The 17369-nt window shown below is 38.2% G+C and overlaps 1 protein-coding gene across 1 annotated transcript in view; it reads right to left on the minus strand.

Moving 5' to 3' along the window:
* The window catches only part of CNTNAP5 (contactin associated protein family member 5), an 874937-nt gene that overhangs the window by 308531 nt on the left and 549037 nt on the right, over positions 1-17369 (minus strand). Inside the window, exon 12 of the mRNA XM_054478744.1 lies at positions 6302-6421. Within this exon, the coding sequence (XP_054334719.1) occupies positions 6302-6421 (120 nt within the window). The remainder of the gene's footprint in view (positions 1-6301; positions 6422-17369) is intronic.

Genomic DNA, 17369 nt, shown 5'->3' on the forward strand with positions numbered 1-17369 from the left:
TTAAAGCTTCCAAGGATAGGCTGTACCTCTTGGTAGGGACTAATGCAAGTGCTAATGCTCATTTGCCATTCTCAAAATCCTAGGATCCATAAGAATTATGCTAACCCTACTCTGCCTGTACTCTCTAAATGGAATAATAAAGCCTGGATGGAACCACATTTGTTGACAGCATGGTTTACTGAATATTTTAAGCCCACCATTGAGAACTCCTGTTCATAAACAACAAAAAAAGGATTTCTTTCAAAATATTACTGCTTATGGACAATGAACCAGGTCACTCAAGAGCTCTGATGGAGATCTACAAGGAGGTTAATGTTGTTTTCCTGCCTGCTATCACAACATTTACTCTGCAGCCCATGGATCAAGGAGTAATTTTGACTTTTCAGTCTTATTACTTAAGAAATACAGTTTATAAGTCTACAAATGCCATAGATAGTAATTCCTCCAATGTGTTTGGGCAAAATAAATTGAAGACCTTCTGGAAAGCATTTGCCATTGTAGATCTCATTAAGAACATTCATGATTTATGGAGAGGCCAAAATATCAAAAAGGAGATTGGAAGAAGTTGATTCCAGTCCTCATGGATGATTTTGAGAAGTTCATTACTTCAGTGGAGAAAGTAACTGCAGATTTAGAGGAAATAGCAAGAGAACTAGAATTAGAAGTGGAACCTGAAGATGTGACTGAACTGCTATATTCTCATGATAAAATTTTAACGGATGAGGGGTTGCTTCTTATGGATGAACAAATAAAGTGGCTTCTTGAGATGGAATCTACTCTTGGTGAAGAGGCTGTAAACATTGCTAAAGTGACAACAAAAGATTTAGAATATTCCACAAGCTTAGTTGCTAAAGCAGTGGCAGAATTTGGAATGATTTTGAAAACTGAATTTGAAAACTTCAATTTTGAAAGAAGTTCTACTGTGGGTGAAATGCTATCAAACAAAATTACACACTACAGAGAAATCCTTCATAAAAGAAATAGTCAATTATGTGACGTGCTTTATTGTAGTCTTATTTTAAGAAATTGCCACAGCCACCCCAACCTTCAGCAACCACCATCCTAATCGGTTAGCAGCCATTAACATCTTTTTCCTCCACCAGCAAAAATGACTGGGTCTCTTAAGACTCACTGAAGGCTCAGAAGATTGTTAGCATTTTTTAGCAGTAAAGTATTTTTTAATTAAGACATAGATTTTTATATATATATATATATATAATGTTATTGCACAATTAATAGTTTACCATGTAGTGTAAACATAACTTTTATATGAACTTGTGTCAGAGACATTTAAACCAGAGTGACTCTGTCTTGAATAGGGACTGGGTAAAATAAGGCTGAGACCTACTAGGCTGCATCCTCAGGAGGTTAAGGCATTCTTAGTCACAGGATGAGATAGGAGGTTGGCACAAGATACTGGTCACAAAGACCTTGCTGATAAAACAGCATGCCATAAAGAAGCTGGCCAAATGCCACCAAAACTGAGATGGTGACAAAACTGACCTCTGGTCATCCTCACTGCTCATTATATACTAATAATAATGCCTTAGCATGCTAAAAGACACTCCCACCAGAGCCATGACAGTTTACAAATGTCATGGCAACATCAGGAAGTTATCATACATGGTCTAAAAAGGGGAGAAACCCTCAGTCCTGAGAATTGTCCACCACTTTCCTGGAAAACTCATGATTAATCCTCCCTTGTGTAGCATATAATCAAGAAATAACCATAAAAATGGCCAATCAGCAACCCTTGGGGCTGCTCTGCCTATGGAGTAGCTATTCTTTATTCCTTTACTTTCTTAATAAACTTGCTTTAACTTTACTATATAGACTCTCTCCAAATTCTTTCTTGAGTGAAGTCCAAGAACTTTCTCTTGGGGTCTGGATCAGGACCCCTTTGCGGTAACACTTGGAAACCAGAAAATTCATGTGACTTGCTTTATTGTGATACTCATTTTATTGCAGTGGTGTGAAATAAAACCAGTGTTATGTAGTTTGTTACAGAACCCTAGGAAACTAATATAGACACACTAATAAAACTACAGCAATTTCACTGTGCCCACAATGCCCAAATTTATATTGAGTAAAATTATATTGGCTGAACCTTTCTGTAAATCACTTAAAAAAATTGTTAAAAGTCTGATAAGTGTGTGTTCCTGTGGAAGCTTACTCTTCAACTTCCTTATCCATCACTTCACTCAATTTTCCATCCAAAAATTGTGCTCTCCCCATCTCCCATCTGATAGCCCTGTGGTGAAGCAACTTAGAACATAGTTCCAAGGATGGCACCCTGTCAAAAGTGTATGGAGGTCCAGATTCAGTCCACTTTATCAATAAGCTTAATCACCTCCCTTAAGTTAATTTTCTTTCGCAGAGATTATGCCTTTTTACATTACATAGGGTGGTTGCTGGTTGAGCATTTGGGGAACTCCCCTCCTGAAGACTGCCCTGTGTGCAGGTGAGATGCACAGACTTACATCTCCCAGGACAGGTTAGGGACTACTTTGCATATAGGAAGGGGGAGCTCATGTTCCCCAGGGTGCACTGTAAGAGGAGACAGCTGGGACTCAAATGTACTATTGCTTTCTGCAATGGAAACCTGTCCATCTTCAGTCCCATGACATCCATTTGCAAGTATCTGTAGACTTCTTAGAAGAAAAGCCTCTTTTCTCTGGAACCTCAAAGAAGAGCTCAGAGAATTCTCAATGAGGAAAGGTTGTGGAAGCCAGAGGACCCAGATCTTAATTTTACAGATGTGGGCCTGGGCCCCAGGCACTTAACTGAGCTGACAGGCACAAGGTGCAGAAAGAGAGCTTGGTTTTCCTGCCTTCTGGTGCTCTGGACACCCATTCTGGGATTATCCCAGTGTTAAAGATAGCACAAGTTTACTTCTGTTTCTTCTCTCCCTTCTTCCTGACTCTCTTCCCTGGACCACTGTGTCACACTTTTCATAGTGTCATAAGTCACTCATGTTTTAACAACATTCAACTTATAAAATTTTCAAATAGAAAGATGCATGTTTGATCATCATTACATGTATGTATCAGAAAATTGTTTTCCATTTAAATATGAGAGTTGTGTAGTTCAGCCTACACAGAGCTTTGCTTTTATTTTATTTTTATTTGTTTATTTGTTTATTTATTTGAGACAGAGTCTCACTCTGTCATCCAGGCTGGAGTGCAGTGGCACAATCTCAGCTCACTGCAATCTCTGCCTCCCAGGTTTATGTGATTCTCCTGCCTCAGCCTCCAAGTAGCTGGGACTACATGTGTACACCACCATACCCGGCTAATTTTTGTATTTTTAGTAGAGATGGGTTTTCACCATGTTGGTCAAGCTGGTCTCGAACTCCTGACCTCAAATGATCCTCCTGCCTTGGCCTCCCAAAGTGTTGGGATTACAGGTATAAATCACTGTGCCTGGTCTGCTTTTATTTTTACAGGTATTTTAAAAAATAAAAACAGAAACTTACACATCGTGCAGCTGAATAAGACCCAAAAAAATCATATTTGAAAAAAATACCCCACAATACACATCAAGCTGATCAACTCGGGACACAATTCAGAGGCTCTAATTTCTTCAGGATCACATCAGCAAAACAGTAACCTTTAAATACAAGTACACATTCACCTTTAGCCATTCTTGGACAAGTGATCAAACATAAACCCTGGGAGAAGGCTGTTGGACGGTGAGGCAGAGAGTTTCATGTACATGAAACCTATGTATCAATCAGGCTGTCTATGTCCTTGTCCTTGCGTTATTTTGAACAGTTTAACATTTCTAAGCTATATTTATCTTGATTTCAAAATATATTTTAATAGGGAAAATCTACGCCACACATTAAAATTAAAATTTATAATTTAAATGTATATGTACATTTCTCTGTCTGTACGTATATATATAACATATGCATTCATAGCAAAACCACACATAAACATTCATTTTAAAATGTCTTGAGGAAATTCTAATAATTTAATAACAATGGCGATCTCTGGATTGTGGATTACAGTTGGCTTTAATATTTCCTTCATACCTTTTTCTCTCAAAATTTCTTCAATTAACATTGATTATTTTTGTTACAAAATTTTCTAAAAATAAAACAACACTGTTTAAAAACAAAATATATGTAACAGAACGTATCCAATTAACATTTTAGTGATATGGATTATTACTGAACCAGAAGGCTATGCCCGCTTCCTAAGCCTTGACTGTTAGTCACAGAATCTATTACCTTGAGCCAGTCATGAAATGCTCATATTCTCTTCCCTTCTATGTTAGATGGAGATAAAAAATGTCTGCCTCTGATTTTTGTTGTGAGGATGAAAAGAGATGGTATTTGTAAATTCCCAGCTCAATTCCCAGAGAGACTCGAAGCTCAGTAATTGCTGTCCATTATACCACTCCTATTATTACAAGTCACACCTGGCCACTCAGCAGTGGGCATTTATCTCTTTTGCCTTATTCTGTAGCCAAATTACTTTCTCTGTTTTTTGGAAAAGTGGAACAGGGACAATTTGCATCAGAATCACTTGAAAACCTCAGTAAAAGTGCAGTTACTGAATTGGAATTTCTGGGGCTGGGAAATCTGCCTTTTTAGCAAGAGTCCATATGTTAATTATATTTTAAAAATAACCGAGATCCACTGAGAAGCCTAGTTTTTGACCAGGTTGTTGAACACTATAGGTTCCCACAACCATGAAAAGACAACAGGAACACAATTTCTAATTATGTTACAGGGCTTTTGAAAAGCAGCTATCATACAACCATTTTGGAGAGATAAAGTATTATGGAAATGCAAGGCCATGGCACCCAATGCCAGGTCACCAGCATTTTCTACACAGACAGCATGGAACTTTGCATCCAGATGGGCAAATCACTGTGCTTCCTCCCTCACCATTTCTTTCAATAGTTTTCTTGCATTTCGCTGGAGATACCTCATGGTAGTGTTCCTGACTTTACTGCCTCATGAACAATAGCCACTGTGTCTTACTTTTCATACCCTCTGTATCCTAAACAGTGTCTGCCTACAGAAAGCACTCCATAAATGTGGTTGCTTTGTTGAAGAAAATCCTGAGGCCTGACGGCTCAATGAGCCTAAAGAGGCCCCTATGTTCCTGCTTCATTACATGATGCAGCTGGCATCTCTGAAGACCAGTGCTTGAAACAAGCAAACAAACAAAAAATGTGTGTGTGCCAATTAATGATGCTCATAATAGTAGGAGTGCTTGCATAGGTGGAATTTTTTTTTTTTTTTTTTTTTGAGATGGAGTCTCACCCTGTCGCAGGCTGGAGTGCAGTGGTGCGATCTCAGCTCACTGCAACCTCTGCCTCCTGGGTTCAAGTGAGTCTCGTACCTCAGCCTTGGGAGTAGCTGGGATTACAGTCACAGGCCACCGCACCCAGCTAATTTTTGTATTTTTAGTAGAGATGGGGTTTCACCATGTTGGCCAGGATTGTCTGGATCTCCTGACCTCGTAATCTGCCCGCCTCAGCCTCCCAAGGTGCTGGGATTACAGGTGTGGGCCGTTGCACCTCGCTGCATAGCTGGATTTTTAAATAATGATAACCTCAAGATTTGGTTTTGTGGAAATATATTTCATGGTAAATTAAGGATCATATGCTGTTTCTAAGCCCATGTAATGATTGCCTCTTACCGTGTCCTTCTGCATTTAAGAAATAAGTTTAAGCTATCAAGAAATTTCCAGAGAAAAATGAAAAAGCTCACCTTTTTGTTTTGTTTTTTGTCTTGGTTAGGCATCTAAGAACAACCAGCCTGGCTAGCTGCTCCAATACACATGATTGTTTCTAATCCTCACAGCTCTGGGGGTAGACACTATTATTCCCATCTCACTGATAAAGCTCCGAGAGACTATAATATTCACCTAAGAGTCATGCATTCCTTGGGGCCAAACTGGAATCAAGCTTTCCAGCTTCCTGAGTCAGGGCTTCCCATTGATTTGGAGTTTTGTTTGTTTGTTTGCTTATTTACCTTTTCTTTCTGTTTTTGGGTTTCAAGAGAGAAAATGCCCTTGGAGGCCCTAAAGAAAACCACTGATAATTAATTCTTGCTTCAGTGAAACATTATCAAGACCATTAACAAGTTTTCTTTTTTCTGTCTCATGAAAATTAACCTAGCTGCAAATTTGCATTACTCACCAGAATACCATTTCCTCCCCAAAGGAGACCAGTTGGTCTTTCAAATTTTTATTCACAAAGGTATCCCCCTCCAGTGAATTTCTTTTTGCTTCCTTCCATGAAGTGGGGTGGTTAAGTGTGAGTAGGGCTACTGCACCCTTACCAGTGATATTGCAGTACACCTGGAGAGGTCCCAGTGGGCCGCTGCCATCCGAGTCGATGTAGAAGAAGCCGGCTGTATTCCCCTGGTGCCTGTACACCTCACAGGATTGCTCGTAGATGGCTGGAAAGACAAAGGCAGCAGAGAGAAAACTTTGCTTGGCTCTGCATATCCCTTTGCAGGAATCAGTAACTCCTACTTAGATTTGCTCTATGTGTATTCATTTCCCTTCTTCTATATCCTCGACTTTTTTCCCAAGCCTTAACACACCAGTACCAGTGTCTTGTTACTGATGTTTGACATTCAGATTTTCCATTCATCTCTCTCTCTCTCTCTTTTTATTATTTTTTTTTAGACTGCAGTAGCACGATCACAGCTCATGGCACATTGCAGCCTCAAACTCCCAGGCTCATGTGATCTCCCACCTCAGTCTCCCAACTAGCTGGGAGTATAGGTGTGAACCACCACCCTGACTAATTTAAAAAAAAAAAATTTATAGAGATGCGGTCTCACTCATTATCCAGACTGGTCTTGAACTCCTAGCCTCAACCAATTCTCCTGCCTCAGTCTCTCAAGCTGCTGGGATTATAGGCATGATCCGCCAGGCCCAGCCTTATTTTCCATTTATTTAAATTTATTCATTCTTTTAAAATCAGTGCAGAGGTAATGCCTCTCAAAATGTGGCCCCTCACCTCTTACATGGCCTTCCTCTTTGCTTATGTGTATGACCTTCCTCCTTGCTCCCACTGTATACTGAGCTTGGATCATCCAAACACCATTGTGTCTCTTTCAATGGGTTACAGAACCTGTAAGGGTAGTGGTCACGTGTCATTTGATGTTGTGCCCCAGCATCTAGCAGAGTGCAACAATCACAGCAGGGCCTGAGCAAATGTTTGACTCATGAATCAAAAAAATAACTGCTTACATACAGTATGGCTTTTTACTAATAAAAGACTTTTTCTTTTTTTTTCTTGAGGTATAGTCTGCTCTGTTGCCCAGGCTGGAGTGCCGTGGCTTGATCTTGGCTCACTGCAAACTCTGCCTCCTGGGTTCAAGAGATCCTCCTGCCTCAGCCTCCGGAGTAGCTGAGATTATAGGCACATGCCACCATGCCCAGCTAATTTTTATATTTTTAGTAGAGACGGGGTTTCACCATATTGATCAGGCTGGTCTCGAACTCCTGACCTCGTGATCCACCCACCTCGGCCTCCCAAAGTGCTGGGATTACATGTGTGAGCCACTGAGCCTGGCCCAGACTGTCTTATTTTTATGTACCTAGTACTAAGTATAGTACATAACATGTAGTAAGTGCACAATGAAGTTCAGTTTATTTTGACTTAATAAGCATTTATTGAGTTCCTAATACGTGTCAACCGATGAGGTTGCCACCAGAGGATGGAACCCTGGAGGAGGCAATAAATCTCTACCTCAGAAAGCTCACAGCTTGGTGGGCAGCCACAAAAGTCTGCATGCTCAGATAGAGGCAGGTTCAGGTGTCCTGACATAGGGAGCTTTGACCAATCTGCAGGTTTGGGAAATATATAAATTTTATTAGGCTAACATGAATAAATCTGTTGGGGGTACAAAGGAGACATCTACTGTCTCACACATGAGAATACAGAATGTTGTCTGATGCTTCAGACAAAATGCTGTAGCTCAGAGCAGCAGGTACATCTCCAATCATGTCACCCTATGATGCTTTAAACACTTCAGTGGCTCCCAACAGCTTTCAAGATATAGTATCAACTCCTCTCCTAGCCAACTCCTGCCGCTTGTGACTAATGTCCCATCCCAGGAATAGGAAGCTGCAGTTTGTCATGATCAAATGTGAGGGGTGCCTCAAATAATTTATTACCAGGAAAGTTATGAAGCCTGAGAGGGTTTGACTTTTTATAAATTAGAGTGAACTCAAGGTTATCCTTGTTCTCATGGCGTTCTCTCTTGCATTCCTGCAAACTTTCCGCAGCAGGAGGTATGTGGGAGTGCCACAATCTGTGCCCCACATTATGAGCATAATGTACAGATTATTTTTGTTTGCCTAAACCTGATAATGCCCTTGGGTGTTTGTCACAAAGGTGAAAATCATCTCTTGTCTATGTTGACCTCTCAACCACTCCCACATTCCCAGGATGACAGCTATGTGGAAGGAGTTGCTGTTGTCACACAAAAGGTAAACACCATCCCACAGCATGTGAGCAGTTGCATAGTAGTTAAGAACATAAACCTTGGAATCAGAATGGGTGGTTTTGCCTTGCGGGGCTACCCCTTACTCCCTGTGGAAACGTGGACAAGCTACCACACCTGTGCTAGGCAACCTCTAAGGTAATTCCCGTGATGGACAGATACTTCCTGCGATTCATGTTCTGCTGACAAAATCACATCCTCCCTCCAAGTGGGCTGGACTTACTGGCTTGCTCTAACAAATAGAATATGATAGTGTGGTAGACACCATTTCCAAGATTAGATTATTAAAAAACAGTGACTTCCATCTTGGGTGTTCTAGATCACTCACTGTGGTAGAAGCCAACTCTCAGCCCTTGCAACAAGGCAGCCTTTGCAAGATGCCCACAGGAGTGAGCCTGGAAGTTTCGGCAGCATGCCCTGCGAATGGGCACCAAAGCAAAATCCCCACATCAAGCCTTAAAATGAAAGCAGCCCTGTGGACATCTTTTTTGCAGCTGCATGAGAGACCGAGCCAGAATCACCTAGCTAAGCTGCTTACGGACCCAGAGACACTCTGAGATGATAATGTCTGTTGTTTCCAGGTGTTGTTTTAGAATCCTTCATTACAATAGGTAGCTAATCAACTCGCAAAGCATAAATTGTCTCATTAGACTACAGTAACTCAAAAAGAGCCTCCCTCATACTGTTGGAGTAAGGATTCAAAGACATAATCCACATATGGCACATAGAAAGTGCTTGATTAATATGAGCCTATATTACTAATAGTAGTAGTATTGTTTCATGACTTGTTACCTCTCCTTTTTTTATGAGTTTTTAATATGGTTTGGCTGTGTCCCCACCCAAATCTCATCTTAAATCGTAACTCCCACAGTTCCTGTGTGTTGTGGGAGGAACCTGGTGGGAGGTAATTGAATTAGGGGGTGGGTCTTTCCTGAGCTGCTCTCATGATAGTTAATGAGTCTCAAGAGATCCGATCATTTTTAAAAGGGAGAGTTTCCCTGCACAAGCTCTTTTTTCTTTGCCTGCTGCCATCCACTTAACATATGACTTGTTCCTCCTTGCCTTCTGTCATGATTGTGAGGTTTTCCCAGACACGGGAAACTGTGAGTCCAATTAAACCTCTTTCTTTTGTAAATTGCCCAGTCTCAGGTATGTTTTTATCAGCAGCATGAAAACGGACTAATACAGTTTTTGTATACCTGATTTTTTTTTCAATTTTCATCATAAACCACAAGCCTTGTTACAAAAGATCAGTAGCTCCAACTTCCCTTCTGCACAGGAATAACTTTTCATTCTTAGTTCATTTTTCTGTTATTGACTAGAATGACTAAATAGCATGTCTATATTGTTACTTCTTAATTTTTTTTTACTTTTACAAGTTATCTATTTAACAGTTGGAAAATGGGAATTTAGCCCTTTTTATCTCCCCATCCCCAAAATAAAAACAACTTTCCATTCCCCCATCCATCCAATCTAGTTGTATAATAATTTTAGTTAGGTCAATGATTATTGTTTAGGTGATATGACATTGTAAATGCTATTGATAGATTAACTACATATTATAAAGTGATTACTTTTTCTTTTCTGAACAAAATTTAGTTTTTCTTGAAATTTAAAATTAGCATATTTTCTCATTTGCCTAGTTTTCTACATATAAATTGCTAATTTAACTCCAAATTTATTAAAAACTATCTAAAATATCTACAAAAATGTTCAGGTAAGAATTGACGTAAGAGGATAACTATGGAGAGAGGAAAAATGTGAGAGGGGACAGAGATGAAAGTGAGACATTTCTGAATGTCTTATATTTTTAATTTTGAAACCATAAAACTATTTTCAACAATTTTTAAAAGTTAAATATAATAACACTTTTTCTTTCTTTCTTTCCTTCCTTTTTTTTTTTTTTTTTTTTTTGACAGAGTCTTGCTCTTTCACCCAGGCTGGAATGCAGTGGCATGCTCTTGCCTCACTGCAACCTCCGCCAGGTCCAAGCAATTCTCCTGTCTCAGCCTCCCAAGTAGCTGGGACTATAGGCACACGCCACCACACCTGGCTAATTTTTCTGTTTTTAGTAGAGACAGGGTTTCACCATGTTAGTCAGGCTGATCTCAGACTCCTGACTTTGTGATCCACCTGCCTCGGCCTCCCAAAGTGCTGGGATTACAGGCGTGAGCCACCACACTTGGCCTAGAATAACAGTTCTTAAACATTGAAAGAAAATGAAAACAAATGAATTTAACCAAGAATTATTTAAAGCAATATTGAAATTTAATATTTTCTTCTTAACTTTCTCATTACAGAAATGTTCAAATACAAAGAGCATAGAGAGGATCCTGCTAGCATTACAATCAGCTTCAGCAACTCCCAGTATATTGCTAATCTTTCATCATCTATATCCTCAGTGCATCAGTTATTTTGCTGTATAAAAACAAACACACATAAAACTCCAAATTTGTCTTTAAATCATGACTAAGCCATGATTCTGCAGGCCAGTCATTTAGTCTGGGATTAGCTGGGCAGTTCATGCATCTGTAGTCAGCTGCTGGGTCAGCCGGGCTGGGTGGTGGTAAGCTGTAATTATTTGCTTCAGCCCACGTGGCCTCTCACACTCTAGCAGGGGAGTTTATATGGTACAGCCTCCCAGAACAGCAAGAAACCAAGTACTTGTCAGGCCTGTGCTTGCATGATGTTTGCTGATGCCCCATTGCCCAAGGCAAATCAGTGAGCCATCCAAATTCTCAGAAAAAAATCCCAAGAAGCTAAATGAAATGAATCAATAGGGTAGACATGGATTTTATCATTGTTTGACTTCATTGAACAGGTCACACTGCATGGGGATGTGAACATAAAATAAATGTTTATTTCACTAAGTCATTGAGATCTTGGGGTGATTTCTCACCTTAGTTAACCTACTGTTATTGATATACTTGTTTCTTAAATGCTGGCTCATAACTGGGAGATCTCTGAGGGCAAAGCCTGGTAACAGCATTGCCATTTATGGACACTGTAAATGAGTTCATAAAATGTAAGTACTTTGCCCAAAGACAAACCAGCTTGTAGGTGGTTAATCTAATGCTATCATCCCTTCCTGATTTATTAATGGGAATGCTTTACAAAACTGAAACATCCCTCATCATTTGATTTCCCTAAACTACAAGATTATTTGGGAAAAGCGAGTTACATGGTTGATGCTTTCCCTTTAATTCATCAGTTTCGAAATGCTGAAATGTTTCCCTAGGGTGCCCCAAAGTAACCAATGAAAATATTTTTAGTATTATTATGAAAGTATAGATTTAAACATATTTGATATTGAAACAGTAGTTTGACTAGTAGGATGTATCCTACCAAAAAAATTTAAAATATAAAAATACATTTAATAACCTCATTTTAAAAAATATTGCTATTATATTATGAAACTATTAAACATAGCAAGAAAAAGCTAATAATTATCTTATCAACAGAAACTAAATTACTTATCATAACAGACAAAATATAAAATGCAAACACTAGATAAAATTCTGCAACATGTCTTAGAGTTGGTAATAAGCTTAAGCTCATAATTTAATGCTTTTAAAAAATGATGCATTTTCACATTTGGACCTCTGAAAGTGTAAGAAGCAACCTAATTCACAGAAAGTTGCCTCTAAATAAAAGTTCTCACATACAAGGGACAAAGATTTTACTGATTCAATTTTGGGACCATGAAAAGTACAGAATGAAAGTGGAATGTCTTGCTTTACCTAAAAACAAGACTATTAAAGACTGGAATTATCTCAAAACAGCCCAGGAGTTAATTTGATGGGACAATTTGGGCATAAAAAATAATAGTCACTTTGATTGTTAAATATATACAATTTATTAGTTTCTATCTATCCATCAATCAATTTATATATGTATGCATATATGTATGTAGGTATGTATGTATATATGTATATATGTGTCTATCTATCTATCTACCTACCTAGCATCTATCTTGTCTCTCTACTCAAGTCCACTAGTCCCCTCTGAAGTTTAATAAAGAATGATGTCATGTTCTGAATATTAGAAAGAATAGAGATCATATCCTGTCTTTCTTGTATAAATGTATTTGAATGCAACTTAACCGTCCATGAAAAAAATCTTTAGAGAATAGCCAAACCAGAATCTGCAAAAGAATAATAGAATTTGAAAATCATCCTTTAGTAATGCCCAGTGAGATAAAGGATTAAACAATGATCATCAAGGACTGCCAAACCATTAGTTGAAACATTAATAGGATATTTTAGTCGGTGGATTCAATTAACACCTGAACTCATGGGTCAATCTTAATGTCATGAAAAGTGATTATCAGGGTGCCTCTAACGTGGCACAATAAGACATATGTAACACCATCTAAAACACATTCTTGCCAAAAATATTGAAGCTAAATTTATTCGAGCCCCAAGATCTAAACACCAATTTACAGAAAGAGGCCAACATGCCCAGCCACACTGCAAGAATGCAATTAGTTAAATCTAGAATACGGGAATGTTTGACTTAGTTTCTTCAACAAAAATGGCACAAATGGAGTTGAAATGCAAAAGATGTATCAGTCAGTAAAACACTATGCTTAGATCTTGTTTAGACCCTAATTCAAACACATTAAAGAAAAGAGGAGAGAGAAAGAAAGAAAGGAAGGAAAGAAGAAGGAAGGAAGGAAGGAAGTAAAGAAGGGAGGGAGGAAGGGAGAGAGGGAAGATGTTTTAAGATAACCACAAAAATTATAGATCAGATTTTATAACAGATTATATTAAGCATTTTTAATTTTGATAGGTACAATAATGGTAGTGTGATTATGTTTTAAAAGATGAGTTGTCCTGTGTTAGAGAGTTGTTCACTATTAATACTGTAGTTGTAGTAAAATTATATGTCCACAATTTGTTTCTAAAATGCTTCATCAGCTGTGCACAGCGGTTCACACCTGTAATTCCAACATTTTGGGAGGCTGAGGTGGGACAATCACTTGAGGCTGAGAGCTCGAGACCAGCCTGAGCAACATAGTTAGATCCCTGTTTTTACAAAAAAAATTAAAATTAGCTGGGTGCGGTAGCTTGTGTCGATAGTCTTAACTACCCAGGGGGCTGAAGCAGAAGGATAGCTTGAGCCCAAGAGTTTGAGGCTGCAGTGAGCTATGATTAAGCCACTGCACTCCAGCCTGAGTGACAGAGCAAGACCCGGTCTCAGTTTAAAAAATAAACAAACAAACAAATAAATAAGATGTTGCATCAAACAAGTGAGGAGGGGAAAGTCGAAATAAAAATGGGAGAACATTGATAACTGTTGAGACTGAATGAAGGATACATGCGGGACAATTACATGATATTGTCTTTATTCTTTTTTTCTTTTCTTTTTTTTTTTTTTTTTTGGTGGAGTCTTGCTCTGTCGCCAGGCTGGAGTGCAGTGGTATGATCTTGGCTCACTACAACCTCCGACTCTCTGGTTCAAGCTATTCTCCTGCCTCAGCCTCCCAAGTAGCTGGGATTACAGGCCTATGCCACTATGCCTAGCTATTTTTTGTATTTTTCATAGAGATGAGGTTTCACCATGTTGGCCGGGCTGGTCTCAAGCTCCTGACCTCGTGATCCACCCGCCTCGGCCTCCCAAAGTGCTGGGATTACAGGTGTGAGCCACCGCGCCTGGTCGATTTTGTCTTTTTCATATGTTTGAAAATGTGTTTGAAAATCAAAAGTATCTTCTGGATTCTTCAGACTTGCTGCAACATGGGATACTGAGCTACCCGTCTGGTTACAGTAGTCTCCCCAAAGCATCTCCTCACCCTCAAGCTGGATATTCCTTTTAAAACTGGACTTTTTCACTAAACATAATTCCCTTGAGATCCATTCAAGCTTTGTGATGTTTCAGTTGTCAATTCCAGTTTCACTGCTGAGTAGTATTTCATAACATGGACATATTACAGTTTAATAATTAATCCATTGAAGAACATTTGGGTTGTTTCCGTTTTAAGCTATTTCAGTTGTAGCATTTTTAAAATTATAGAAGGTTGGTTTTTTTCCTTTAAATATTATTTTCTCTAGTAGCAAGTGATGCTTGACTCATTGACACAATACTTCATTCATGTCTCTGAGAATATTAATCATATTATAGTGCCTTTGATCCTTTCTTTGCTCCGTATAGGCTGTTCCCTTTAAGCTGTGCTTGTTTGGTTAGTTGCTTTAATTGTTGTGTGTTTTGTTTTGATCTCTATCTTATATTTCATGTGATAGTGCTTTCTGGGATGTTCTCTCGTATTTGACAGTGGTCCCTGAAATACTACTTGGTATTTGTAAACAAATGTCTGTGGTTTGCCTTCCAAGGACTTTAACATAGGCTTATCTGGCTGAAGAATTTTGTGAGAAATGCTCATGTTAGTGTCTTTTGTCTTTCTCTTGCTCTCGTTAGAGTCCATGATTTAGAGAATGTATGCTTGGCTGCTGAATATCTCAGAGCTGAAGAGAAGAAGGCCAGGTCTTGCATTCTCTCTATATAAATGTTTTCATAGGGTACCCTAGTTTCAATATGGTACAACCTCCTTCAACCATACATGTTTTCTCTCAGTTTTAGGAATTGTGTTTTCTACAAAAGAAAAACTTCCAGTCTTCTCTCTCAGTGGTGAAGGAGCAATCACCAATTGTCCACAATTGGAAAGAGGACTGATAATCTAGCTACTTCTTACATAGATGTAGATTTACTCTTCCTGTATTTATCTTACCTTCACCTTCACTTGCAAAGGTGACTGATGATTCCTACTTCTGTGCCTTTGGGGGATTTTGTAATGTGGATTTGTTTGTTTCTTGGATTTCACTGCATGTAAATTAAGATTCAGCATTTAAATTATGTTAAATCTGTTACCTGTTCCTATTCATCTACTCACTTTCTGCTTTCAACATTTTCTTGCCCTTTTCTCCTGTGGTTTTTGCTTCTCTCTCTCTCTCTCTCTCTCTCTGAGTGTTGTTGTTGTTTTTTGGGGGATGTTTGTGTGTGTGCCCCTACATTAGTCTCCTTTTGTCATGCCATTGTGGTGGATTCAAGTTGTGTCAATTTAAGCCAAACTGGAACTACATTTACCAGAATTCCTTTCCTTGCATAGTTTCTGGTCAGCATATCCCACAACAGACATTTTACATGAGATGTGGCAGGTGCAAGAGCATAGCACAGACGTTGATTCCATGCATGTAAGGTCAATGAAGGGCATGAGGTGCTACTGTAAATCACACACATCATTGCTCATCTTCTGATACATGTTACTAGCGTGTGGCAGCCACACCAGATGCTACTCCAGATGGGCTACCTTCTCCTTCAGCTTCTCTAATTTCTAGCCAGGTGAATTTTCAGTCTCCTATGAGCGCCCCATCACTGAAGTTGCTGTTTTGGAGATGGTAAAAGGCAAAGAGTTCCTCTGATTCGCTGCTGACTTACAGAGCCATTTTTTTTTTTTTAAAAAAAACATTTACTATTCTTCATGAGGGGTGTAAGGAAGCAAAGTTAAACACACATGTGCAATTCACCAACTGTTTCAGGAAGTACAAGCATACACTATTGTTTACTAAATTATTCGGCCTACACTGCTTGCCTAACACATTATGGAACAAATACTCCACACACATTTATTGGGAATGCACTTGTTTTTCACTAACTCTAAGGTAAGCTCTGAGAAAATTACATGCAAAAAAAAAAAAAAGACATGGTTCTAAATCTCGAGTAATTCGGTGTCTTAAACTTACCAAACTTAACCTCAATCTAGACACAAAATTTAAATTGACCTGTTCCTATAAAAAAATAGAAAAAGTATTTAAAGAGCTCCCCCAACCCATGAGTTTGAGGCTGCAATGAGCCACATTTTTGCCATTGCATTCCAGCCTGGGTCACAGAGTAAGTAATACTCCATCTCCCAAAAAACAAAAACAAAAAACTCCCTCAGATAATACAGTAAGATTGTAATATTGTGAGATTAAATGGTTTCTCAAATGAACCTTTCAAAGAACAAATCATCTCACTGGTACTTCTATTTCTCCAAAGAACAGACAAAGAAATATATCTTCCCATCTTCCACATTTCTTATGTAAAGTAAATGCAAAGCTGATCCTTAACCTGACAAACATCATAAAGAAAGAAAAACAAAATTATGGAATCACTCATAAATATCAATCACAAAATTTTAAATACAGTGTCAGCAAACAGAACTAAATAACATATTTTAAAATTACATAATGGCCAAGGGAATGTTTAATCCAAAAAATCAAGAGGGGTTCAATATTTAATAATTTATCTAAATATTTAAATAAATAATTCACAACTGTAGATAGTTGTTGATAAAGGGAACTCAAATCAGTATAAAAACAAAAAAATTACATGTGGTATTGAGATAATTGGGAAACTATATGCAAAAAGATGAAATTAAATCCACTCCTCATACTGCAGACCAGGATCAAATTTTAATTGAATCAGAGATTTAAATATTGAAAAATAGAATACATACATGCACTAGAGAAAAACAAGGCTGAATTTCTATGTAAATTAGAAGCAGCAAAAGTATTACTAACAATGATTCAAAATCCAGAAGCAATAAAAGAAAATATAGATAAATTTCTTGATATTCAAAATAAATTTTTAAAAATAAACGAACGTTTTGAGTGGAAAAAGATATAATAAATAAAAAAAGGGCAAATGGACAAACTGGCAAAAATTACAATTTGCATCACAAAGTACTAACATTTCTAATATATTTTTACAAGTTAAAATTAAAGACAAGACAGGTAACAACCTATAGGAATATATGCTGATGATATGAGTGGACACTCATATAAAAATAAATGCAAATAAATCTAAAACAGATAAAAGATGTCTGACTTTACTTATAGAAAAATAAGTG

Source organism: Pongo pygmaeus, chromosome 11 (genome assembly GCF_028885625.2).
Source record: "Pongo pygmaeus isolate AG05252 chromosome 11, NHGRI_mPonPyg2-v2.0_pri, whole genome shotgun sequence".
Lineage (NCBI taxonomy): Eukaryota > Metazoa > Chordata > Mammalia > Primates > Hominidae > Pongo > Pongo pygmaeus.